We start from the raw sequence: 25,915 nt of genomic DNA, 5'->3' as shown, positions 1-25,915 counted from the left end.
ACTCAAAATCTATTTTTGCTTGAAAACAATTCAGTTTTATTAATCTGCAATACTTGCATTTTATGGGAGTTCTTAGGATCAAGAGCCAAAATTTCAGCAAGTGAGAATTTAAAAATAAACAATAGCAGTGTGGGCTGTGATAGCTTTTGATACCTATCCGTTTAAATCTTCATTTCATATAGTTCATCTTTCTCTTCATTATATGTTCTATTTATTGTGTTTTTATATTAAAATCACTGCATTTGCCAGCACTTAATTTTCTTTTGACACTTCCCATTTTTATATGTGCACTTCATATTCTCATTCATACACAAACTGCTGCTTTCTTTGTATAAACTTTGAGTTCTCAGACCTTTTTACAGGTCTGTGCCAGGGAAGGGGGAACCATTTATGCACTCTTTAATTTCCTGGGAGACAGCAACCCACCAGGTATGCCCGTCACATTATCTCCAGGGGGGAGGAAACAACAGAAAAGTTTTGGGGGAGCAACAGATATAATTTTTTTCCCCAAAAAAACCAAGGCAGAAGGGAATATAAGTTGCCCTGAAGCTCAGAATTTCCTCAAGAGAATGGAAGGTCAGTGGCATTAAAAATGTATCAGTGCTTTGAGCCTCCTAAGAGGCAGAAGCAGTACAACCCAGTGAAAATCCTGGAGGGACACAAGGTGTCAAACACTGCACAACAGCTTGAAATATGATGGCTTAAGTTTCCTGGTCATACAAGGCACATAGGAGCCTTTTAATATTAATGTAGTACAAAGTTCTGAGACCTGTGATGCCGATTCAAATCTCAAACTAATTCAAGGAGAAAGTGCAATGTTGACAAGTAGGTTTGGTTTCATCACGGAGATGTCTTCTGAAGCAGGTAGCTAGGAAATTGGTAGTTGGTTTTCTTTCTGGGACTGCCTGCTCTGTGCGTTCAAAGCCACAGGAGGAAAGAATAAGAGCCAGCAGCTGAAGGATCAGGAAAGAAGACCCTAGCCTAATCTTTAGCAGGAGAAAAGAGAAATGGTTAAATAATTCGAGAAATATTTGACTGAGGGGAAATATACTGACCCGAGAGCAGAAGGAAACGTATCCTTTGTTTGAAAGTGCTGACAGCTTGACTCATCTACTCTTCTTCTACTACCATGCCATAGCCTTCCAGCCACAAGTGTTATCCTTGCTAGGAACTACAGACTGCAAGGGCCTTGGTTCAGAGTCTGTCCTTTTTAATTGCAATGCCCCACCAGATATCAGGTTCTGCCTACAAACAAGCCCTACAGTGTCAGGGGAGATAGGGGCTAAAAGTGCAGAGTGGCTGCAGCAGCAGAGGGTTTTCTGTTAGGCAGCCAAATTGGGTGGAAGTAGCTCAGCTTCACTTACCTGTCAGAGCAGCAAAAGGTGCATCCTAATAATTTCCTTGGCAGCTCAGCCTATGCCATAGGTGTGAGCTGCAGCTGCTGGTGGTGTCTGTGCTCACTGCTGACAGCAAGCTGCCCTCTGCCTGCAAGTGAGACACAAGATTGTGCTTGCCTATCGCCTTCAAATCCCTAAGAGCAGAAAACTATTCCTGAGACTTGTTCTGTTCTGCAGTTTCTAGTAGTTATGTCCATCCCATGTGGCATCATTTGCTCTGTTCCCCAGGTGTGCCAAAAGAGGAACAACTCAATGACTCTGTTGTAGCTCACATGGAAATCTAAGGTATGACACTTAGTAAACTAGAAGCGAGTGTGAGACTGCTGTTCCAGAGGGGTATGTTGTGAGTCCCTGGTTAGAGGGGGTATTCTAGAGTCGAGGGCTCCTCCCTGCCCCTGGTGCTAAAGGTAACTGCTGCTTCTGCACATGAAGAACAAGTAGTGGCAGCTTTAACAGCAGGTTTGCAAAACCCAGCATTGGTAATGTGAATGAAGACCAGCCCAGAACCCTTCAGAAATTTCCCTGAGCTGCCCAATTTGAGAGGGTTTGAATACAAAATGGCTTTCCCTGAAAGTGTGGCCACACAAAAGCTCCTAGTTGTCCATCACAGGTGCTTTGAACTGTTCAACTGAAGGTGGCCCTGCTAGCCATCTCCTGCAAGAGCCACACCAGTTACTCATACCTACTTTGCTTTCAGGGTGTTGCTTCTGTCAGAGCTAATGCCCTAAGAAACGGGTGGGTTGGACTGTGCTCATTGGGATGGAGGCTTCTGGCTAACTTCTACTCAGCCAATTTCCTACTTCGACTTTACACAGGGTGCAGCGTCTGAGCATTCACCCGACAGCAGGATGGGCTGAGGCCCAGCTGGTTCCTCCTAAGCGACTGCAAAGACTTCTATTTCACACAATGTATTTTCTGTTCTGACTGCATGTTGGAAGCTGTATGAAAAACCTGTTCACTTATCTGTGTTGGCTGGTACTTTGTTTGATGAGGGTGAGGGACTGGTTGAAGCTGTATACACCTTGTAGATTGCTGAATGTAAAAATAAATAAATAAATAAATAAAAATGTAGCGAGTTAAATGCTTCTTGTCCACTAATTCCCAGTCTTTGTCCTGTTGAGAGGGAATGCTAAGCCTGTCCCAGGGAAGTTATCTGTGCACAGAAAACAAATTTATGAAATTTATTTATATAAATTATCTCTCAGCACTGACAGCATTCAATTTATTGCACTATAGCACATCTGCAGTACAGAGCTACAAGACATCTTAAGAGTTTTGTATTATTCAATGTAGCACTTTAGACCAGGCTCAAGAGGCACTCTAAAGGGAGGGGGAAAGGGTGCAGGAAAGCAGCAAGCAGCCACCACTGTCATTTAGATGTTTCTTGTCATTAGCTGGCCTGTTTGAGGCAGAAGCTAATGGTATGGACAGCTTCCATCTGCCTCGGTCTCCAGGTGATTAGGAGGCATCCCCCCTAAGCAGCCAGAGTCAGTACTGGTAGAAAACCAGCTTCTATGAGAGGAGAGAGGGGGATCTTGCAGTACAAATCAGATGTATCCCTCTAAAGCAGTCCAGCTTACCTACTACAATCCAGGCAATGTTCCTTCACTGTGGGCAGAAGTGCAGTTCACAGTTCCAGCCCGCAAGTCTCCTGGATCAGAGATGCTCAGACCATGGTGAAAGGCTGCTCACTGGGAGCTGCAGTATCAGAGCCACACTGACTCCTCAGGTTCCTGCCACTTTTACATAGCATCTGGATAGCCCTGCTTTAGGAGTCCCATGATAATGGAAACAAGGGACCTTAAGGCAACTTCAGCAACTCCCCTATATCCCCTGCTTGACAAGCATAGGGGCAGATTTAGAATTTTTGGTTTAGCAACTTTGGTGAGCTGCCATAGTCCAAGCTAGCAGCAAGTATTAATCAGGATGGATGCACTAAAACTGTCACTAAGTAGCATCTATTCCTGCTCTACTGAATGTCCAAAGCAAGCCACTTGCCTATGCCAATTAGCCTAGAACTGTCTTATGAGCAACTCACTCATGTCCCTGATGAGCCCAGTGCCACCTACAAGATCCAGACTGGCTCACAGGATCAAGAATACTTTTAAACAACCTAAACTGAACAGTCCATAGATGCTTTGTTAGTGACAGAGCAGCCCCAAAGGCTGCGAGTCCTTAAGTCACCACTCACACTGTATGAACAATACAAAGCTCTGGTTTCAGCCTCTGGGAAGGCTGAGTCACTTAGACAGAATGAAGAAATCTAGGAGAAAGGGCTTTGCTGGTGGACAGCCACAGAGATGGTCTGGTTAAAGAGCTCCAGCAGGAGACGCATCCTCGCCAAAAAATATGTTGTATATCCAGTAACTGGAGGAAGCATGTAGCTAACTGGAGTAAGCACAACATGATTAAAGGTAGCCACCTCCTCCAAAAGTTTAAAATCATGCATTGGGGAGCACAATGAGAGATTATTCACAGGCAAGTAGTGGATTTGGCAACTCCTTGCTCTGTGACCCCTTCATTCTGTCTTGCACTACACTGAAAAGACTAGTCAGTCACGTGGTAAAGCACATTCTGAGATATCTGCAAACAGCAATTTGGTGCAATAATTGGTTTTTAGGCCTTCATGAGAGCTGCAACCACAGCCTTGGCATTAAGGCTACGCAGATCACAGTAGGTCTGTCCAGTACCAACAAATACAATGGGCTTGCTTGTGATGTAAGTCATGGAGATCGCGGCTCCCACCTGCAGAAAAGAACACAGCCATTAGATGGGGTGAAGAGAGGAAATAGAAGTACTTGTAAAAGGAAGTACTCCAACCTTTGCCTTGGCTTCTCAAGGAGAGGATGACAAGCTCTAGAAACTCCATCACCTGCAAGGAAGAAGCTATGATTATCCTCTCACAACTGGACAAATATCTTTAGGAAGGTCAGGTCTTCACTGAGAGGCAGATTCCATTTAATTTTCAATGGAGAGAAAAGTGCCAGTGTGATGCTGCACAACCAGGTGAACGGAAGCAGGGTCTAGGCAAATCAGATTTGTAAGTGGGGGATGGCATGAGACTAATGAATCTACCACTTTGGCCTACAGCAGTTTAAAAAGTGTAACTCAGTAGGTCCATTTAGCGTTTTTTTGTTTTTGCTTTAAAAATTTTTTTTTAAGGATTTGAATATTATTCCTTATATAGACACAGCTATCTGAGGGAGCTGGACAGTTGATAGCAGTAGAACCACCGTAAGCACCTCCACAGTCCTTCACTGATGGGCACTATCAAGTTGTAAAGGTACAACAGTAACAAATCACTTTGTGCTGGCCAGGCTGTAAAGCAACCCCTTTGTCTTACTAGATCACAGCCAGTCTGTTGACACCAGTAGCTGATTTAGCAGGTAGCAGTGTCAAGATGTCAGAATGACAGTAAACTGGGCAGCAGCATGGCGGGGGCAAAATTTCTCCTCAATGTTTTGATGGCTGGATAGGACAACACTAAAGTGAACAGCATCTCTAGCCAGGGAGCAGCACTATGCCACAACAGCAGGCTTCATGCCTTTGAAACTCACCACCATTAGGTAACAGACAGTGCCAAAAGGCTCAGGCTGGACAGGGGCCAGTAACACTAGCAAAATAGGCAGCCGGTATTTACATTCTAAGCTGTTTCCAGCTAATGTGAAATATCTGAACCAGAAGTCCTTGGGGCAAATGCAAAACTAGAAAGTGCAATTGAACAGATTAGTAGGGGCTCCCACAAGGCAGCCACCTGCTTCAAAAGTGTTGCTACTCACAGCTACACATTTTGTACTTTATGAACTTCGACTGCTGAGTTCAGAGTTTCCCTTTTATGGTTTTCTAACAAAAGCCATGTCAACTCATGTTACAGCCACACAAGAGATTTCCTTTGGATATTTGGTCTGTAGTGTCCCCTTGTAGTCCTTTTGGGACCTGCTTATTACAGACTTAAGAGCTCTCTATGTAGCCATAAGAACAGCCTTTCAAACATTTAACCTCTAGCAAAGGTTCAGAACAACACAGATCCTATCTTCCTGCTGCACCAATGCAATTCTATCCAGAAAGCTTTTTACAGCTATTTCCCGCACTCCTCTCCCCCCTCCCTAAACAACAGTGCAAAGTTGATACTTCTCTTCAGAACAACCTAACCAAGTTGATTCCGCTTGAATGGTGAACTGGGGAAAAGCATCAAATGAACACACCCTATTACAGTCAGTTTCTCTCCAATTTAGCATTGCTTCAGCATGAGGAACTGTGCAGGACATTACAAACTCCAGCAGAGAGAAAAAGTTAAATAAGAACTCTCCATCCTGCATCTTACCTTGTCATCAATGGTATCAAATTTGGTGAGCACAATTCCATCGATGAGACGTGGTGTCTGGGCCATGGAGTAATCAGCCAAGGCTTTGTTAAACTTCACCTGGTGAAAAAGGAAGAGAGCCAGGGAATAAGTCAACCTTGGTCCTAAGACACCCATTACTGGCATCGAAGCACATCCAAAATGTGCCGAGGCTTTCACCAGGGGGGTAGCTGCTCCCCTGGAAGAACTGTAGTTTCTGAAGTTAAAAAAAAATCACAAACTAACCAGCTGATCAACAGCCTCATTTCCCACCAGGGCTTCCCCGACAAAGAGGACCAGGTCAGGGGTGTTGACTGCAATGAGTTTAGCCAGGGCAGTCATCAAGGGGGCGTTGTCTTGCATACGGCCAGCAGTGTCCACCAAGACCACTTCAAAACCCTGGTTACGTGCTGGAAGAGAAGGATCATCAGTCAGATCAATTCAGACCCAGATACAGCATCTCAAGCTACTACCACTCAGAGTGTCTAGGATTTCCCCAGTGTTTATCCTCTCACTACCATGGAGAGGACAACAGGCTCACCGTAAGAAATGGCCTCCATGGCAATGCCGGCAGCGTCCTTCCCATAGCCCTTCTCATAGAGCTGGACCATGATGCGCCCACTATGGCTTTCCGGGGGATGCAGAGCATTCAGGCGGCGAGTGTGAGTGCGCAGCTGCTCCACAGCTCCAGCGCGGAATGTATCACAGGCAGCAATGAGGACGCTGAAACCATTTTCAATCAGCCAGAACGAGATCTGAGGAGGGAGGAGGAAGTCCTGTTACCATCCTCTGTCTGACCCCAGTTGCTCTTCTCTGCTCAGCACCCAGCTCAACATGCCCCAGCAGGGCTCTCTGCTGTTTCCATCCTTTGGCCCCATTTTTCTACCTAAATCCTCATTTAAGCACCTCATCCCAAGGCTATGTCATGTCAAAAAATAGCATGGCACGCAGTCAAACCAAAGCCTCCTGGAAATGCACAGTAGGATGGCAATGACCCTCACCTGAAACTGGTCCTGGGTCTCAGTGTTCTGTTCACATGGGGTGTGCCCCACTGCAGTCCCACAGCCCCCCAATTCCTCCACAGAACCCTTGACACATCCCATCCAGACAGTGACCACAATTCAGGACTCATCCTAAGACCCAAATCATAATGGGACCCATGTTTCTGGGTAGCATCAAGCTCTGTCTGTAGTAACCAGCACCTGACATGCCCATAGGACCTTCCACCTAACAATGCCAGACTCTACAGCTGTCAGGCAACTGCTTTGACACAGGCACAGACAGGAGACACCCTAAATACACAGGGTGACCTGGAGAGAAGCTCTGTCCTAGATAGTGATATTGTTACTGCCATATAGGTAGCACTAGGGGACCATGTAGAAACAGCATTTTTCAGGAGCAACTAGGAGAGAAGCTTAACCCGTCCACCCCAGGAGGCAGGTTAGCATCTAAATGTGGGCAAACAGAGCCAAGGAAGAAGAGTGCCCTGGAAAAGGCTCTACAGGAAGTCTATGGCAGACCTTGGAGTTCTGTGCTGTAACCAGTAGAACACCTTTCCTCCCTAATGTATGGGACAGGGTGAAAGAGGATCCCGACAGCAGGATATACACTGCGCCCCACATGCAGCAGCTTTAGGGGAACATCCTCATTGCAGTGGGAGGTGTGATCTGCAGTACGTGCAAGTACACAGCACACACTTCCTGGGTCCAAGGCAGGCCTGTATTCAGACAGCTTGCACAGGCTTCAGCACTGTCAGTATTTGAGCTAGCCAGAGGACAGCTTGCACAGTGTATGCGTACCAGGCTGCAGTCTCACAGCCAATTGCAGTGTAGGCTGCAGCAACATTACTGTCAGGACCACGCACTTCAATAGGGAAGAGCTAGTGACTTAGATGAGCAGTTCTAGTGCCTGCAAGCTTTATACAAACATGAGCCCTGGTATTTAAAAGACAGGGCACTTTACAAAGTTGACTAGTATTTCAAAAGATCTGGCAGAGGTTCCTTTAAATAACACAGCCTGATTTGAGCAAGGGCTCTCTCTTCTCCCCCCACCAATGCTTACAAGGATCTACTCAACATGGGAGCAGAGTACAGAGCACAGTTCTCCCTTGCAGCAACAACCAACAATGACAGTCTATGCCAGTGGTTTCCAACTTTTTCATTTGTGGACCCTAAAACTTTTTAAATGGAAGTACAAACCCCTTTGAATTGTAAGTGTGGGTATTCACAGACTTTTGATTGATTGTAGTCATCTTAAATCTGTGCAGAGGGAAGGGGGGGCAGATTGAGACAGAGGGAGAAAAAATTATTTGGGGGCACACCTCCCCAGTAGGTCCCACCTGGCCAGGGCCCCACTCAACTTAACCCTGCTCCTGCCTCCATTGTACTGGCCCTCACCGTGGGGTCCTTGATCTAGACCCCGCCCCTTCCCTCCCCCATGGACTTACCTGCTGAGCTGCAGGGCACACGTGCACACATGTGGGCACTCAGCCCCACCATCCCAGCTTCGGATCGACTCCAAGAGGTTCCAAGATCTACCGGTGGATCGAGATCCACTGGTTGATGACTACTGCCTTAGACAGTCTGCAGACTATAGACTACAGGTTGAAAACCACTGCTTTATGACATGGGACAATGAACTGGCCAGCAGCACCACAAAGCTATCCTCTGGCTAGCTCAAATTCTGACAGTGCTGAAGACCATGCAAGCTGTCTTAATACGGGTCTCCCTTGGACTCAGGAAGTGTGTGCTGTGTGCTTACAGCTGTCACAGGGGAGGGTGTTTCCCACAGCAGGAAAGTGTCTCCAGGACTAGCGCAAAATATGAGCACTCATGCAGGCTGCACCCTACCTTGGCCAGGTTGGTTGACTTTCCCACCCCGTTGACCCCACAGAAAGTGACAACATAAGGCCGATGATGGCGCTGGGCGTCCATAACATCACGCAGGATGTCCACACGGCGCTGGGGTTGCAGGATCTGCACCAAGGCCTCCTGAAGGGCCTGTTTCACTGTTGAGGTCACCGCTGGGAAAGGAGGTAGAAGTGGAACCAGTCAGCAACTGATCCAGGCTGGGCAGCTGGAGCACTGCCTCTCCTTCCCACAGTGTCTTGAGGCATAATGTCAAGTACAACCTGCACTGCCTCAAGCTGAGTGTCGTAATCTGGCAGTTCCCTTTCCCATGCACTGATCATACCAATCATACATGCGCCGAGTCCCAAGACACTTGCCTACTAAGGACTAGGTCAGGGACAGGCAAAATATGGCCTGCAGGGGCAGCCTGGACCATGCCACATATCATAGAATCATAGGACCAGAAGGGACCTGCAAGATCATCAAGTCCTGTCCCCTGCCATGGGCAGGAAGTTACTGGGCTCAGACAAGCTCAACAAGGTGCTTGTCCAGCCTCATCTTGAACACCTCCAGGGATGGTGACTGCACCACCTCTGCTGGGAGTGTGTTCCAGATTCTGCTGACCCTTCCAGAGAAAAAGTGTTTTCTTACGTCCAGCCTGAATTTACTTTCTATTAGCTTATGCCCATTTGTCCTAGTCATCCCAAGGTGCCTTCCTGAAGAGCCACTCCCCCAGATCTTGATGCTCACACCCCTGACATACTTGGCTATCGAGTCACCTCTCAGCCTGAATGGGCCCAGTTCTCGGAGTCTTTCTTCATAGGGCCTATCCTCTATGCCTCTAATCATAAGGGTGGCCCTTCTTTATACCCTCTCCAGCTTATCCACATCCTGGATGGACAGCCTTGCTGCACCCAGGCACACAGAGAGGCAGGGGCAGCAGGGTGGCCAGGCTCAGCTTCGCAGCAGCCCCTGAAGTGATGACTCACTCTGTTCAGGTGCTGCTGTCAGTCTTCCCTACAACTACTACTGGGGGTGCCAGAGGGAGCAGACAGGTGGGCAGACAGGGTCTCCATGTAGACTGGCCTGGGACCCCTGCAGGCACAGTGCACTCGGCCAGGTGGATGGGATGGGGCCGCAGGTGGGTGGGGAGCAGCCTCCAGGAGCGGGACGGGTGGGCAGGGGCTGAGACCAGGATCGCAGGGTGGTGAGTGTGGGGCTGGAGCTGGGCCCCGGCCTGGATCCATAGCACAGCTACAATCTGCTCCCTGCACATCTCTGCCCATGGAACCTGCACCCAAAGGGATGTGCAGAAGCAGACTGCAACTCTGTCCCAGGCCCTGGGCCCCAGCCCCATGCTGTCATGGCCCTGAGAGCCAAGCTTGCTCACCCATCCCACTCCCGGACATCACTTACCAAAGCTTAGTAACCCTCCAGCCCAAATAATTGCCCACCCCTGGACTAGGCTAAGCAAGCAGGCCTGTGTGAAGCGGCTAGTATTCGCTTCGGATTTGGATTCTGCTGATTCGGGGGACGGTGATTCAATTATTCGAATCACTGTCCTGAATCGATTCAGCTGAATCTGATTTGGAGATTTGGGCAGCGGAATCTCTGAATCACTCAGGCCAGGGCCATCCCCCGCCTGCTCTCCCAGCCCAGCAATGGCTGCCCCGCCAGCCTCAACTCCCAGCACTTTTTTTTTTTTTTCAAAGTAAAAAAAAAAACAAAAAACCCCCCCCAGACTCACCAGGTGCTGCCGGGCCCCGGAGGGAGGGGCGGGGGAGCAATCCCCGCTGCTCCCCAATGTTCTTCCACGAGCCCCCCAAAGCCCCAAGGCTGCTGCAGGAGCTGGTGAGTCCTGGGGGCTTTTTCATTTCGTTCGCTGCTCCCCAAGGTCCTACCACGAGCCCCCCAAAGCCCCAAGGCTGCTGCAGGAGCTGGTGAGTCCTGGGGGCTTTTTCATTTCGTTTTTTTTTTCTTAAAGGGCCGGAGCTGGGATGGGTGGGGCAGCTATGGGGGGCTGGGAGAGGGGTAGGGGAGCTTGTGACAGAACCCCCCATGCATTGTGGGACAGTGGGGATTGCCCCCTGCCGGGCAGCATCCAGTGAGTCAGGGCTTTTTTTTTTTTTTAAAAGGGTTGGGAGCTGGGGCAGGCAAGGCAGCCATGGGGGAGGGTGGGGGGAGCAGGCAGGAGGGCCCCCATGGTCCCCTCCCCCCTTTTCCAGCCTCCCTCTCTTCCAGTCCCTACTTACCAACTCCAAGTCCGGCTCCAGCTCCCTGCTGCAGCCAGCAGGGACTACCCCAATCATCAAAGCTCTCTGAATTTTTTCCAAAGATTTGGAGAGCTTCGAATCGATTCAGACCCTTTTACTGGTCCCTTGATTCAATTCAGATTTGGAGTTTCGGCCTCCAAATCAGGCCAAATCTCCTCTGAATCGAATCAGCACCTGAAGCTTCGAAACCCCCTTTAAGCAAGGACAAAAACCTGCCTCAAACAGCAGGCAGGTTGGAATGAACCAGAGTACCATGCCCACTTGGAGAGCAGGGTGCCCAAGTAGAAAGTAGAAAAGCACCAGCAGCAGCAGTCTACAGAGACTTGCATGCTTTGTGTCAACTGTGAGGGAAGAGAAACTCAGAGGGGAAGGAGAGAACAAGATAGCACTACAGACACTTCAGAGAACAAAGCAGATATTCAGTTCACAGCAGCTCCCCAGACAGTGGTATCACAGCACTTACTGGTGAATGTCCCCATCACTTTCCCCTCCAGCTTCTTGGCAACCGATTCACACAGTTGAACGGCAATGTCTGTAGCCACGTTCTTTGCTTTGAGTAAAAAGTAAAGGGAGTGGGGTTAGTGCTGCAGGTTAAATTCCAGGGGCTTAGAGGCAGGGTTCCCACAGTAACACTGAAGAAAGCTTCAATAACCACCCAGCTCCATGGATAATTGGCCACAATGATATTCTAATCCTATTGCTTCCAGTACTGCCCAGCATTTTCTGCTATGAGGGCAAATGGCCTTGAGGAGAGAATGCAAACACTCTGGTCTCATCAACCCACAGCTCAGCAGCACAAATGCTTGACCTTGGGGTGGGAAACCTAGATCAGGCACTGCTCTGGGGGAGATCAGGGCAGAAAGTCATTGTCAGTCCCTCTGGGACCATGCAAATCCTGTTTGTGGCTGGTGAGGTCTCTCCACAACATTCAGCTCCCAAATGATTCCAGCCACCTGGGCCACTCCAACCTGTCCATTCATTCAGAGGCCCCTCAGGGCCTCACCAAAGTTACCGTGTGGAAACAAGGACTTTGTCCTACCCATGTCTCTCAGGGATCAGCATAAGCTCAGAAATCATGGATGCTACCCCTTCCTGGGCCATTCCCAAGGAGCACAAGTATGCAGGATATGGGTCTGGCCATTCAGAATGAAAGGGACTAAGTCACTGCCTTAGTAAAAATATTAAAATTTTCAAAAAGGTGACATCCACCATTCCTCATCCCATCACCCACACTGCCCCAGCAGCACTCAAGTGAGGACAAAGTCAATTAATGCAGAAACAGTAGGATCTATACTGAACTGTTCAGAGATAAGCACACACCCTTACAGCCCAGATATTCCATGAGCAACTGGTTTTAGAACTGGACATTGTACAAGATGGGATTATCCAGACAGATATGAGACTATTGTGGCTTTCCTTTATGAGTGTGACACCACAGATAAAGCTAGTCACTCTTAATACACTCAATCCCTATACAAATATTCCCAAGAGCAATTACTATCACTACTCCAAAGATAGGACGTCTATTTAGGAGTCACTAAATTGAACCACAGATTTAAAACCAGTAACATCTCCCAGAGAAGTTCAAAGGGACTACTGCTCATGATGTATGAGGTACATAATCCAAAACCACTTCTCCATTAGCCCCATCATGCTCCAGCACTAAGTATAAAGACACAGCAGAACACATGCTATGGAAATAGGATAAGCAATTTCTTCAGTACAGTTTACAGCCAGCATGGTAGGTAGGCCTCACCCGAACTCCAGACTCCATTACGGAGAAGGTGCTATAAGAGGTAACACTGGGAGAGAAGAACGATAGGGGAAGGGCCAGAAATAACTGGACCAGCAACTGTTCCATGATCACTGGCTGAAAGGGTTAATTCAGAGCACAGTGACTGAGGTAAGCTACATTCCAGCAGCTTCATTGCGTGGAAGGATCACCCTAGATTAATACAACTGAAGGACTAGAGAGAGTGGAATACAGGCCCAGAGATATAACAAGCCTGTCCCAGGTATCAATAGCACAGGGCAGGGTCCTGGTTCATAAGAATAATAGAGACATTCCAAACTTACCAATCAGATGATCCTTCATCTTCTCCAAAACAGAGTCCATATCCTCTCTGGTTAAGCTTTTAGAACCCACCAAGCCTTTCAGCATCCCGAACATGCCTCCCAAGCCACCCTTCTTAGCACTGGGGAAGGAGAGTTTTTGTTACATACTAGAGTCAAAGGGAATGGTGAAGAGTAGCAGCTAGATGCAGGGAAGTACTGGAAGAGCTCTTACAATTCCCCACCATTCACACACACCTTCCACTGCACCGTTGCCCAGGTGTGCCACACATAAGATTAACAGGCTGTGGTTTCAAAGTGAAGGTCAGGGTGCCCCAGGACTGACTGGCTAACAAAAAGGTTGTGTAAATCAGCAATCTGCAGGCAGCACTGGGACACAGCTGCACAGCCAATCCAAACTATTCTGTACATAACTTGTGTACAAATCAGATGCAAATTGCAAACCTTGTATGGATTTGCTTAGTTACTTTGTGCAGACAGGTATCAAAGACTTACCAGCAGGGAATCAAAGGACCTATTGTGAAGTGGTGGTTGGTTGGTTCAGTTAAAGTAAGACAGCAGCCTAAAGAAATGGAATGGCCACCCAGAAGGGCTCACTTATTTCTCATGAGTGCAGAGCATGGGATGAAATCTAAAGCAGGTCAAAACAGTATTAGGATAATGAAGTACACTGAGAGACATTACTGCCTCCCAGCACAAGGACTGAAGGCACAGGGAAGTAGTAATTAATTTTCAATTCGAGGTGTTCTGTGCAAGCTAAGACTAGCCACATTAGAAGAAAAGCTGTAGAAGAGAAAGCAAGGTGATTGTGTGGTTAGGGAGGGCTACAGGAGGCCTCACCCTGGTTTAGAAGGGTTCTGAGCAACCTTCTCCTCTTCAGGTTCCTCTTCGTCACTCTCATAGTCAAGATCATAGAGGCGGCCAGGCTCCCGATTCCGATCTCTGAGGGCCTAGAAAGGGGAATGATAGGGGGTGTGGAGAATCAGTAAACTGGCATGTGATCCCCACTTTAAGTCTGTCATTGCTCACTGCTGCGGCGGCCTGTCAAGGTATTAACAGCAGAATTAACTTTTGCAGCGGTCTTGCCAAACTCTGCTGTTTAAGATATCATGAACAAACCTGGTGTTAAATGAAAGCAAATGACTAGAAAAAATATTTTGCCCACAAGTGGCAGTTGCAGCATCCTGAAGGAGTTTTAGTAACATGATCTAGTCATCACAGCACCTGAGCTAAGTGAGGCTTTCCCTTTTCAGAGGTGGCTGAAACATCTTCGAAAAATCAGTGATAAAGATGGGAACAGAATCAGATCCCCAGCCCCCTGCTCTATCTATCATACTATCTCCAGTGATCAAGGTTAGCTGCCAAGCAGGCTTCTACCAGTCTCCTCCAAAACACTCTGCTACAGGCAGGGGATCTAATCCTAGTCTTCTCAAGTAAAGATTCCTCTAGATCTGCATCAGCATTGATGTGTGGAGTTTGAAAAGCACTAAGTGACAGATAGCCCTGCAACTTTCTACAACCCAGCGAAGCCTGAGCGAAACCTTAACTGTATGCCAGAGACCTTGGCTTGACCAGCCACTGCTCACAGCTTTATTCAACTTTGTATGTTCTCACCCTGCAGGGGCTTGGATTCTCAGGATGTCCACAGCAGATCCAAGACCACAATACTCCAAGGTCACACTTTCTCAGAGGAAGGGGAATGTAAGGACCTTACCATATCAGGGTCAAACTCCTCAGCGGGGCAAGTCTCTGTGTTTCCGTTGGTAGTGGAGTTACTGTAATCAAGTACTTTGGCATTGGAGTTCCCCAGATCCCAAACACGGGGTTTCTTCCCCTTCTCTTTCTGAGTCTCAGGCTTTGGGGACTTGCTGGAAAGACAGCAGAAACTATAAAATCAAGCTTTACAGTAACAGTGACAATCGCATTTTGACCTTGGGAAAGAGAGACCTCCCTGGCACCTGGAATTCATTTACATAGGATTTGCCAGATGGATCAAGTCACTGAGTTTATCAGCTCATCTGTGGTGGCCAATATGTGATAAGCCTTCCATAATACCCCTAGTTAGCAGTGAAAGAATTCTTTTCTTGTTCCACTGATCAGTGAGAGATAAGCTGACAGCACCCTTTTAAGCTAGGGTTACAGCAGGAAAATACTGGCAACAAAAGAAATGTGTTAAAGGCTTGTAATTTTGAAAGCCTAATGGTTAGAAAGATGGGAGATTAAAGATAAGCACTGAAAAAAAGAAGTGTATCACAGAAGTCACCCAAACAGCCCTAACTCTGATCCTGCACTGAGCTTGGCAGTGACCCGATTGCTTAAATAAAACCCCCCCAAAAACAAACCAATAAAAAAAGAAAAGAAAGAAAAAAGCCTTTTCGCTAGCACCTGGCATGGTCATCTCACTGTGGTACCCTTTGCTTCCACCACACAAATCCCATCACAGAGGGGCTTGTATCTGCTCTGAAGGTAACTCTGGGACCAATACTATTTCCTCGGAGAGACGTATGCCACCAGGGAGCAGGTGTAGAGAACTCCTTCAGTGTCACAGACTGAACAAGTGCTTCCTTCTCTCTTCTCCCTGAACACATAGCCCTAAATAAACCAAAAGCAATAGGAGCAATTTACTGTTAGTCACCACATCAACAGAAATGTGTGGGAGTCCAGGAAGACTCTTTGTTTTTCCAGTCTGACAAGCAGGGATCTGGATTTTCTCCTTTTCACACCACATCGGGGGTTTTAAACATTTGGAAGTTTTAAACAGAGAAAAACAGGACCCCTGCTGCTGAGCTGTCCAAGGGCCACTTCAGAGGATATCCTGGTTCTGCCGAAGTCAATGGTAAAATTACTATCAACTTCACTCTAGCCAAGATTTCGCCCTGTCTTTAACCTGCTGGGGGATTGTACCAAATCACTCAAGGAGCCTATAGGTGCCTTTCTCCATATTTCCAGCAAACTCAAGAAAACCCTAGTTCCACTTCCCGAAGAGCCAACGCTCAGCATAAGGCTTGTTCCCGAGAGCCCCAAAGTACCCCCAAAGGAAGAGTATAGTAGTTCAGAGCATAAGCACAAGTTACACCCTGGACAAAGTGGGATACTACTGCACAAGATAAGGCAAGCTGCAGCCTACTTGTCCAGTAACAGGTGGACAAAGACTGGGTCAAAGGCAGAAAGTAGTCACGATTTGCGTGTCTGCTCATGGGGATATATTCCCCAAGCAGAGCTCTGGCCCCTATAACCCTCCATCCCCTCCCCCTAAGCTACAGGCACACCCAGATATGCCACCCTCACTCACCTGGACTTCTCTCCTCCTTTCATATGTCTCTTGAAGAATTCCTCCCGGTTCTTTTGCAGGATTTCATCCTTGGTCAGTTCCTCCCTGTCCCCAGCTGATGTAGGAGGGTTCTGCTTTGCAACTGGGGCTGCTTTACTGGGGACTGTAGCAGCCTCAGTTCCAGAAGCTGGATAAAAAAGGGCCTTCATCAGAATAAATGACAATAAATTGGCTTGCTCACTACACTTTAGTCTTAAGATTCAGTGCAGAGAATACTTGATGTTCACTGCACATTCAAGTATGTAGGACCCTCATCAGAATGTTCACAAACAGGTGATCAAAGGGCAAGGGCAAGGGCAATTTGCTTCTGGGATACCCTGAAACATCAGCTAAGCCAGGCAAAATATTATGCTCTCTCCCAGAACTTGCACCGTTATTATAGGCCTACTCTCAAGGAGGCCATCTTCTGCAATCTTTAGATTCCTGCTCAACCAAGGAAAGAAGAGTGGCACATGAATAGCATGGCCGAGTTGGCACTTCCCAAGGACCCTTAACTTCTGGAGTTCCTCGATACAAGTATACACTTCACAGGCATCAATTCCCCCAGTTCCCAGATTTGTCTCAGTCACCTTGAACAAGTGGCGACTTAAACATTTCTGCCCACAGTCTGATAGTTTTCAAGTGTTCTCATGCTAGGGTAACCTCAAACAGATAGTTGACACTAGTCCCTAAAAGGAATCAAACCAAAGGTAAACTGCGGGCTGGAACTCTGTGCAGTTAATACTGAACTCAGGGGTGGAAGCCAGAGCAGTAAGCAGGCTCCTGATAGCAATCTTTTTTATCATCTGAACCAGGGGTAGGCAACCTCCAGCACATGTGCCAGTGTGGCATGCGAGGGCATTTTGCTTGGTGCACACACCTCAGGGAAGGGGCCAGGGCTGCGCTGCCACAACAAGGAGCGAGCCCCTCGCAGCTCCCATGCCATCTGTCCTGGCACACCAAAATCTTACAAGTCAAGGTTGCAGGTGTTTTGGCACTCTGCCCAAAAATGCTGCCAACCCTTGATCTAAAAAATTTATTTTATGGAAACAATCCAGTACTACAGTACCTAAGTCTGGCCTAATTTTCACATGGGTATTTGAAGGCAGACAGCCAAATCACCTAGTCCCAAGGGCAAAAGTCAATGTGTGCACAGCACCTCTAAGTCGGGCCACTTTTATCTAGGTCCTTAAACCTGGAAAATTTAGGCACCCAAATTGGAAAATTTGAGCCTAAGGGATGCTAACAATCAGATGTGCCTATAGACAAGCACGTGCTGATTTAGTGCCACTGAAGGCTAGGGGACACGCACCCTGCCTGGACTCTTGATTCCAGCATGCATTACATCTACTTACCATCCTTTTTCGAACCTTTGTTTTTCTTGTTCTTGGGTTTCTCCTTTGGTTTCTCCCCCCGGGTTTCTATCATGGACTTGACAGTCTTCTGAGACTTCAAAGACTGCTCAAATGTCTTCATGACAGGGGGAGCTCGCACTTTGCTGCTCTCCTCTGCCTCCCTGAGGAAAGAGGAATGGGGTTATTGACTTGGAAATGCAGCCCTGGCCTGGGACTCTCCACCACACCATGACAACAGTTAGGGCAGCAGCTACCTCCTATTCTGCATCCCATACCATGTTATATAGCCTCCCAAACCTGTTTGTCTCACTCCAGCCTGGACTCTTGAAAACCTCATCTCTCTTTCACTGTGCCTTGCCTCTGAATTACACAAATTAGTCTGTCACATCCAGCCAGACGCTGAAGCTCTGGAAAAAGCCAATAAACCTCTAATCTAGAGCACATGGGAATCCAAACAGGCTGTGCTCCATCACAGAACAAAAGCACAAAATAGCTGAAGACCAAGAATTACGTCAAGAGATGGGACCCAATGGCACTTTTTACCAATACAGATGGGGCTCATCAATAAAAGAAACTGCTTTCCCAAGAGCCTGCCCATGATTATGGAGTGAACTCACAGGAACTGAAGACCATCACAAACCTCCCTACTGTCCTCTAGAGGCAAAGTACACCATCTTCACGAACAAGGCATCCCTGTCTCAGAGCTGTGATCCTCGTTCTGCTGGACATAGCCATAGATCAGGTACAACAGCCTCAGTACTTGGGACTTTTCAAAGCAAGTAAAATGCCAGAAGATGCTCTACAAACATAGACCCCATGTCAAGGCCAAAGGAATGAGCAGGATGCTTTTTTGGCTTACCTTTTAAAACAATCAATCCAGAACCAGAAACAGATAACAAAGGAACTCAGCCAAATGCTTCACATTTACTTTGGTAAACGGGGTCTTAATAACCTCATCTGAGATGGAACAGACTTCCTGCTTGCTCTGGCATTAGCAATAAACCACTGACTGCCCCCTTTGTGTGACCCTTCATCTAGTGATCTCCATTTCCAAAGATTGCTGAGGTCAAGCAGCTTGGAAAGTATTTAAAGGCATCATCTCTAAAACAGCAGTGACATATATAATTAAGGATACTGGGGATGGAGGTTTGCTCTGAAGAGTGAAGACTGACACCCCCAAACCCTAAAAAAGAGAGAGACATCCTATATTATCTGGTTTGTCCCGTCATCCCCCTGCCCACAACACACACACCTATTCTGAGGCAGATTTACATATACCTGCTGAAGAAGTGTACCCCTGAAGTGTAGCTGATGTTTCATGTCCAGTCGGTGGTGGGGCATCTACCCTCAAGTCTCACCACCACTCTTTGGTCTGGGCCCCTACTGGTACATTCATGAACAGCCAGCAGGAGGAAAGAAACAACTCAGTTTCCAGTGCTCAGTGCTTTCTAAACTGAACAAAGGTAGGATCCCTGCCCCGGCAACTCCGTGGTGATCTCTGCATACCACCAGTCCAGAGAAAGGGGACATAGGAAATAGGCTGGTTGATGCAACAAAGCTTTTTTGAGGATCTTGGATGCTTTGAATGTCTGGGTCCAGATATTTCTCCCAAGAAAACAGCTATACTGGAAATCCTGTGACATAGCAGCGACCTCTGAGTTATACAGTCAAACAAGGGAACACTCACTGATGTGTTTCAGAGCATTTTCAACAGCCACATTAGAGACTTGATTAGGCAAAGATGTTTTGGACACTGTGACACTGTTTGGTATTGCTCAGTGAGAGCAACATAAATCAACTGCAATGCAGATTTACCTAGTCCACCCAGTGCCAATTAAACAATACTCTGTATTGGAAGGTAACCAGTAAGAATGAGAGCCCACACTAACATGAGCATATAGGCAGGACTACATATACCTCCGTTAGCCAAGTCTTAATATCAGGCCTTCAAGGAATAGTGTTAAACATACACAAACATAACTATAGTAAAAAAGGTCTACTTACTGGAGGAGGTGTAAGAAATCCTCTTTAAAATCAAAGGTGCCATTGAGGAGCCCCAGAGTGCCTTTCTGCTGGAATTCATTGCGATATTTGTCTCTGAACTCCTTATGGACATCGTCTATCAACTTATCTACATAGGTTAGAGTCAGGATCTTCTGAAAACCAACCTGCAAAGAGAAGAGAAAGTTTGTCTGCCTTCTCAATGATAGACAGATATAGAGATATATATTAGCTGAAAGGAATCTACACTTCAAGACAAGATTCTAATGATCATAGAATCATATAAAGTTAGGGTTGGAAGGGATCTCAGGAGGTCACCTAGTCCAACCCCCTGCCCAAAGCAGGATCAGCCTCAACTAAATCATTCTAGCCAGGACTTTGTTGAACTGGGCCTTAAAAGCCTCCAAGAATGGAGATTCCACCACCTCTCTGGGTAACCTGCTCCAATCCTTCACCATCCTCCTTTTTTTTCCTAGTATCCAACCAAAACTTCCCTTGCTGCAACTTGAGACTATTGCTCCTTGGTCTGTCATCTGCCATCACTTAAAACAGTTTATCTCCATACTCTTTTGAACCCTGCTTCAGGTACTTGAAGGCTGCTATCAAATCCCCTCTCAGTCTTCTCTTCTGCAGACTAAATAAACCCAGTTTCCTCAGCCTCTCCTCAGAAGTTGTGTCCCAACCCCCAAACCATTTTCATTGCCCTCCACTGGACTCTCTCCAACTTGTCCATATCCTTTCTGTAGTGGGGGGGCCAAAACTGGACACTGTACTCCAGATGCAGCCTCACCAGCGCTGAATAGAGGGGAATAATCACTTCCCTTGATCTGCTGGCAATACTCCTACTAATGCAGCTCAGTATGCTGTTAGCTTTCTTGGCAACAGAGGCACGCTGTTGGCTCATAGCCAGTTTGGGGTCCACTACAACCCCCGATTACACCTCATTAGCAAGAACAGCAAATTAATCTCTTAAATGGGAGAAATGATAGCTGCATATGCAAATGTTTTAAGTTAAACGGACACCAACATAATCATATTTCTACCTTAAATTCTGCACCTGTTTAAGATGACACTAACTGAAAGAGCACAAAACGTCTTAATTCCACCCCCACCCGGGCAGTGTCCACATGAGCATGGATGCTTGTTTCCCCAGGGACAAGAAGCAGCGGCATACATGTGCCGCTGCTACTTGTCCTCAGGGAACACCTGGGCCATGTGACCTCTGGCGTGCAGCAGGTTACCCCAGGTAGGGTAGGGGAGGCTGGGGCCAGTGACTATGCTGGCTCCAACAGCCTTACCTGGAGTCCTGGGGGCCTTGGGAAGCTGCAGCTGCAGCAATCCTGCTGCTCAGAGCCTTGCAGTGCAGAGAATACTTGAATGTGCAGTGTGTGCCACATACTGCACAGCTGCACTCGTCTGGACATGGCCACAGGGTACAACATGCTGGCAATTCAAATCTCTTAATGAAGACAGAAACCTCAAATCACTTAGTCACTGTAAATACTGGAAACCACTACACCCTCCAGCACCATGTGAACCACACCCAATCATGCCCCCAAGATGCAGTCACTGGCCACAGATTCAACTAGCAGCATTTTATCCCTAAAGCTGCTCAGAAGTTGTTTTGAGTTTACAGCTACAATACAGCATGTGTAGGGCTCCATGACTGATCTCCTTTAACTCTGAATCTCTCCACCCACTGAATTAGGCCCCAGGTTTAAAACATGCTGAGGGATGTTGGGGGAGACTACTTCATAATTCCTAGGTACACTCTCTTTGGAAGCACTGCCCACCACACGAGGCTAGAACTGTCCAAGGATCCCCCCACAGAGCTAGCATTTCCTCCAGATGAAATGTGTAAGAACTGCATCCAAAGTGACCTTCTAGGGGTACCTGACTGACATGGAATTGGCTTTTGATCCCCAAGACAAGAACAACTGGAACAGCTCAAAAGCAACAGATGCAACAATGAACACATGCCAAGGATGTAAATCTGCTGCTCTGCACCCCTTGGCTATCCTCACCACACTTACTTAAGCCAAACACTAAGAACCAAAATAATAAATCAAAAGAAATCTGCTCCCTAATGTATACAAGGCTGCTGACCTCTCACCCCAGGCCAAGTACAGCATGATGTCAGGGCGCAAAAACTTGGCACCTTCACCATTGCTCAAGCCTCTGAACAGAGTCCCTTCAGAACAAAAGTGAAGGGTTGGGGGAAATTGGGGACTGTGAGACACTCAGAGCATCTTAAAGATGAAACCAGGTCCAGAGAAGTACTGGGAGTTCAATGCCACTGACTTCATGACTTATATCAAGATTTCACCCAAGGTTTCTTTTCAACACTATAAATCCCAAACTTTGGAGAAAACTCTGTACTCTCAGCCAGACCTTACTTAACAGGACTTTCCAGTTACTCCTGGAAAACAGACAACCACCCACACAAAAAGATGCCATCTCACTGCCCTGTACTGCCATGGTTCCAAGGTCCACTCACCAGTAAACAATTAGAAAGCTTTCCTTTCCCAGAAAACAGGCCAAGATAGCCAACCTCTAAATGTTATTATACATTTCTAGCCATTACTGATGGTGGGCATAATTGTCCAAGACACAAGCAACATGCAACTGATGCAATTTTGCATTGCCAAATCTTCAGACAGAGACTGCTGTGCCTTAGCTGCTGCTTAGTTTTAACAAGCAGGGTTTGAAATTGTCAAGGCAGGAGGGAGACTGACCTGCATTCAGCATTTTAAGAGGTGCAAAGGAATAGGACACCAGCCTAGTTAGTATTTTTGAGAGGACAATAAAACATCCGCTACAGGGGAAACAGACTCCTATTCTCTCCCTTGCAAAAACAGGGAGTTCAGGAAAGTATAATAGGCAAAGCCTGTCCCCACCTCAAGAGGATCCTAGGGAAGAAAGGAAAACAAAACAAAACAAAACAAAAACCCTTCTCTGACTGACAAGAGCTGCTAGAAATGAGTTCTCTGGTTTATCACATTCTCAAGTCAAGATAAGATCCTGGAAAGGGGAGCTTCCATGCTGGTAAGAATGCAAGCTCTTGCCTTTCACAGTATGCTGCCCTCAAACCTCACTAGTGGCTCCTGCATTTTTTTTTATTCAATCTGTAGTTAGTAGTTACGAAGCAAGAGCAATGCTCAGAACAGAAAGTGGAATAGCATTTTTCAGCCATGTGAAGCAATCCAAGTTTGAGATGTGACAACAATGTCTCCAAAACCTTACCATAGCTAACTGGCTCTGGCATCTTTTGCAAGAGGGAATAATATTTCTAGGAGTGGTAACTTTCAGTGGACAAACTGCAGTTAGAATCAATTTTAGACAAGTTTTCAAGCATAAAGTATTCTTCAGGCAAATAAACAATGCTATCCATTTCCCAAAATCACCGGTAAAGAAGGATATTTATAGTTCACTTACCACAAACACAAGCTCAAATTGATTATCCAGTTTGTATTTAAGTGTAAGAGCTTCATGGTTAAAAGAGTTGTTGCCACCTCGCTCCTATGAAAAGAGAAAAAAAAAAAGCAATGAAACCACCAAAGAACAGCTGTATGCACTTCACCTTTAGTTTGGGCCTTCTGACTCTTACCACAGCCAGGTCTCTTTCAGTGAGAATCATTACTCAACATGTAATGTGGCAGGGGGTCAGGCTAGATGATCTGTTCAGGTCCCTCCTGACCCTAGCTACTATGCAACTATGTTTTTTGCAAGCACAGAATCATAGAAAGTTACGGTTGGAAGGGATCTCAGGAGGTCATCTAGTCCAACCTCCTGCTCAAAGCAGGACCATCCTCAACCAGATCATCCCAGCCAAAGTCTTAAAAGGACTTTGTTGAGCTCCGTTTTAAACCCTCCAGGGATAGAGCTTCCACTACCTCTCTGGGTAACCTGTTTCAAGGTTTACTACCCTCCTAGTGAGAAAATTCTTCCTAATATCTAACCTAAACTTCCCTTGATGCAACTTGAGCCCATTGCTCCTTGTTCTGTTCACCCTTGTTCCTTGTTCTCCGATGCTCTTTACCAACTAGGTTGACATCGTATACCTTGACTTCCAAAGTCTTTGACCTGGCATCTCACGATGGCCTCTCAAAAAAATTGAAGGATTGCAGGCTTAACTGCAAGACAGTTAGGTGGGTACAAAGCTGGCTGTAGGACCAGCGAGTCCTAATGAACGGGAACTGCGTTGTCCTGGAAAGAAGTGGCCAGTGGTGTCCTGCAGAGGTTGGTGCTTGGTCCAGTATTTTTCAACATCTTTATCAATGATTTAGATGTGGGAGATGAAGAGCTCACTGGCCAAGTTGGCAGACGACACCAAGTTATGGGGAAGCGTGGTCATGCTTCAAGATAGGCTACAGATACATGCGGACCTAGACAGGCTAGCAAGTTGGGCGAGTCAGAACCAGATGAAGTTCAACATTGAGAAGTGTAAAGTGCTCCATCTGGGGACAAACAACCCCCTACACACCTATAGGCTTGGCAGTGCCAAACTGACCAGCACCATGAACGAAAGGGACCTAGGAGTAATAATAGACTGCAGTATGAATATGAGCTGCCAGTGTGACGCTGTAACCAGCAGGGCAAATAATACCTTTGCATGCATCAATTGATGCATCTCTAGCAAAACCAAGGAAGTGATTCTTCTGCTCTACTTGACACTAGTGAGACCACAGCTGGAGCACTGCATCCAGTTCTGGGCACCACGCTTTAACAAGGACGTGGTAAAACATGACAGAGTCCAGAGAAAGGCCACCTGTATGATTACAGACTTCCATGGCAAGCCATACAAAGAAAGACTGAGGGACCTGGGACTCTTCAGCCTGAAAAAGAGAAGGCTGAGAGGGGACTTGGTAGCAGCTTACCGCTACATCAGGGGCGTACCTCAAGAGCTTGGTAAACAGCTGTTCACCAGGGCACCCTTGGGGAAAACTAGGAGTAATGGTCACAAACTCCTGGAACCATTTCAGGCTCAACATTAGGCAAAGCATCTTCACAGTTAAAGTGTCCAGACTGTGGAATAAGCTCCCTCCAGAGGTGGTGCAATCACCTACCCTGGAAATCTTCAAGAGGAGACTGGACGGTCACCTTGCTGGGGTCACCTGACCCCCAGTGATCTTCCCTGCTTGGTGCAGGGTGATCTTCCGAGGTCCCTTCCAGCCCTACAATGTATGGATCTATGAACTAGTTCCTGGAGTCTCACAGGCCTCGTCTGTTCCTCATTTCCTAAATGACTGCTGACCTAGTACACACATCCTTGTTTTGCCTTCAGATGCCAACACATGGTGTGAAACCATCTTTACTGATGCCCCCTTGTATCCACCTTCTTGGATAGATGGATCTGATGGAGGATATAAAAAGAACGATCCATCAGACAGTCAGCTCTGTCACATGTGCTTAACTCAAGTATTTGGCGAGACCGCACTTTAGAATAAAGCAGTCCCTAAAACATTCAAAATTGTAAGACGTGTACGCGCACACTGAGCCTTTTCACTCATCTAGGGTCAAGACAGAAGCAGCTTTCCCCTTTATCACTGCGCAGCCACGGACAAGCGCCTGCACCCGAGCTGCAACAAGGAGAAACAGAGCCCAGCGCGACCGCGGCCGCTCTCCTCGCACCTGCTGGCAGGAGCCTCTCTGGACGCAGCTGCTGGGAGCGCGACTCGTGCCCAAAGGGCAGCGGTTCTCGACACCGTGAGACCCGAGACCCCTCAGACGATGCCACCTCGCTTTCTGACTGCAGGAAAACACTAGAGAAGCTCTTCTGCCGCAGAGACCGCAGAGGCAGCCCGGCGGGGCCCTGATTTTGAGGCTGTAGATTCCCAGCAGCCCGCGAAGCCCCGGAGGCGCTCGGTGCCCGGCCCTTCGTGCCCAAGAACCGCACGAGCCCGGGCCGGGCCGGGCCAGGCCGTTCCCCCGCGGGGCTGCCGGACTGATTGTGACGTGGCGTATCCCCCCCCGAAACGTAGCTGCGCCCCCGGGCCCCGTCACACCGCGACGTCACACAGCCACGCGACACGTCACGAGCGGAGAGCAGTTGTGGCGGAGAGAACGGGCCGCGGGCGCGGGGCTCACCTGCAGTAGCACGGAGCGAATGAGCGCGTTGACGGGCGCGGTGCAGGCGGCGGCGGCGGGGCCGCGCACGCCCTGGAAGCACCAGAGCACCAGGCCGCCCTTGCTGAAGATAGTGAAGAAGTCGAGCATGGCGGCGGCGCCCGGCCGGGGAACCAGCCCGCCCGCCCGCGCCGGCACACGTCCCAACCGCTCCCAGCCTACTTCCGCCGGAAACACCGCAACGCCGGG

The 25,915-nt window shown here is 47.7% G+C and overlaps 2 protein-coding genes across 5 annotated transcripts in view; one reads left to right on the top strand and one right to left on the bottom strand.

The window, feature by feature from the left end:
- Positions 1 to 714: 714 nt before the first annotated feature.
- On the bottom strand, positions 715 to 25,882 carry SRPRA (SRP receptor subunit alpha). 4 transcript variants are annotated; one of them, XR_003093506.1, is made up of 16 exons: positions 25,688 to 25,882; positions 23,036 to 23,119; positions 19,604 to 19,767; positions 17,600 to 17,760; positions 16,227 to 16,392; positions 14,649 to 14,802; positions 13,775 to 13,884; positions 12,938 to 13,056; positions 11,325 to 11,411; positions 8,589 to 8,761; positions 6,281 to 6,494; positions 5,986 to 6,149; positions 5,722 to 5,820; positions 4,270 to 4,420; positions 1,365 to 2,429; positions 715 to 986 (listed from the first exon to the last, which is right to left on the bottom strand). XR_003093506.1 is itself a non-coding variant. In XM_006021355.3 (14 exons), the coding sequence occupies exons 1-14, from the start codon at positions 25,814 to 25,816 to the stop codon at positions 4,014 to 4,016; spliced, it is 1,953 nt and encodes a 650-aa protein (XP_006021417.1). In that variant the 5' UTR covers positions 25,817 to 25,882; the 3' UTR covers positions 2,564 to 4,013. The 4 variants fall into 4 exon arrangements, 1 of the variants encoding a protein (XP_006021417.1); XR_003093504.1 differs by lacking the exon at positions 4,270 to 4,420 and adding an exon at positions 2,978 to 4,142; XR_003093505.1 differs by lacking the exons at positions 715 to 986; positions 4,270 to 4,420 and adding an exon at positions 2,978 to 4,142 and having other exon boundaries at positions 2,415 to 2,550.
- Positions 25,815 to 25,915, top strand: part of FOXRED1 (FAD dependent oxidoreductase domain containing 1) — an 18,664-nt gene continuing 18,563 nt past the window's right edge. Inside the window, exon 1 of the mRNA XM_025201286.1 lies at positions 25,815 to 25,904. Within this exon, the coding sequence (XP_025057071.1) occupies positions 25,815 to 25,904 (90 nt within the window). The remainder of the gene's footprint in view (positions 25,905 to 25,915) is intronic.

Source organism: Alligator sinensis, unplaced genomic scaffold, assembly GCF_000455745.1.
Source record: "Alligator sinensis unplaced genomic scaffold, ASM45574v1 scaffold760_1, whole genome shotgun sequence".
Lineage (NCBI taxonomy): Eukaryota > Metazoa > Chordata > Crocodylia > Alligatoridae > Alligator > Alligator sinensis.
Note: the sequence above shows the minus strand (reverse complement) of the source record. Positions and strands in the feature narration are given on the sequence as shown.

Coding starts and splice junctions, on each gene's coding strand:
- SRPRA (XM_006021355.3), bottom strand. CDS start 25,816: ATGCTCGACTTCTTCACTATCTTCAGCAAGGGCGGCCTGGTGCTCTGG. Junction 13,057..13,774: donor CAGAACCCTTCTAAACCAGG/GTGAGGCCTCCT, acceptor CTCCTTCCCCAG/TGCTAAGAAGGGTGGCTTGG. Junction 11,412..12,937: donor GATGAAGGATCATCTGATTG/GTAAGTTTGGAA, acceptor TTTTACTCAAAG/CAAAGAACGTGGCTACAGAC.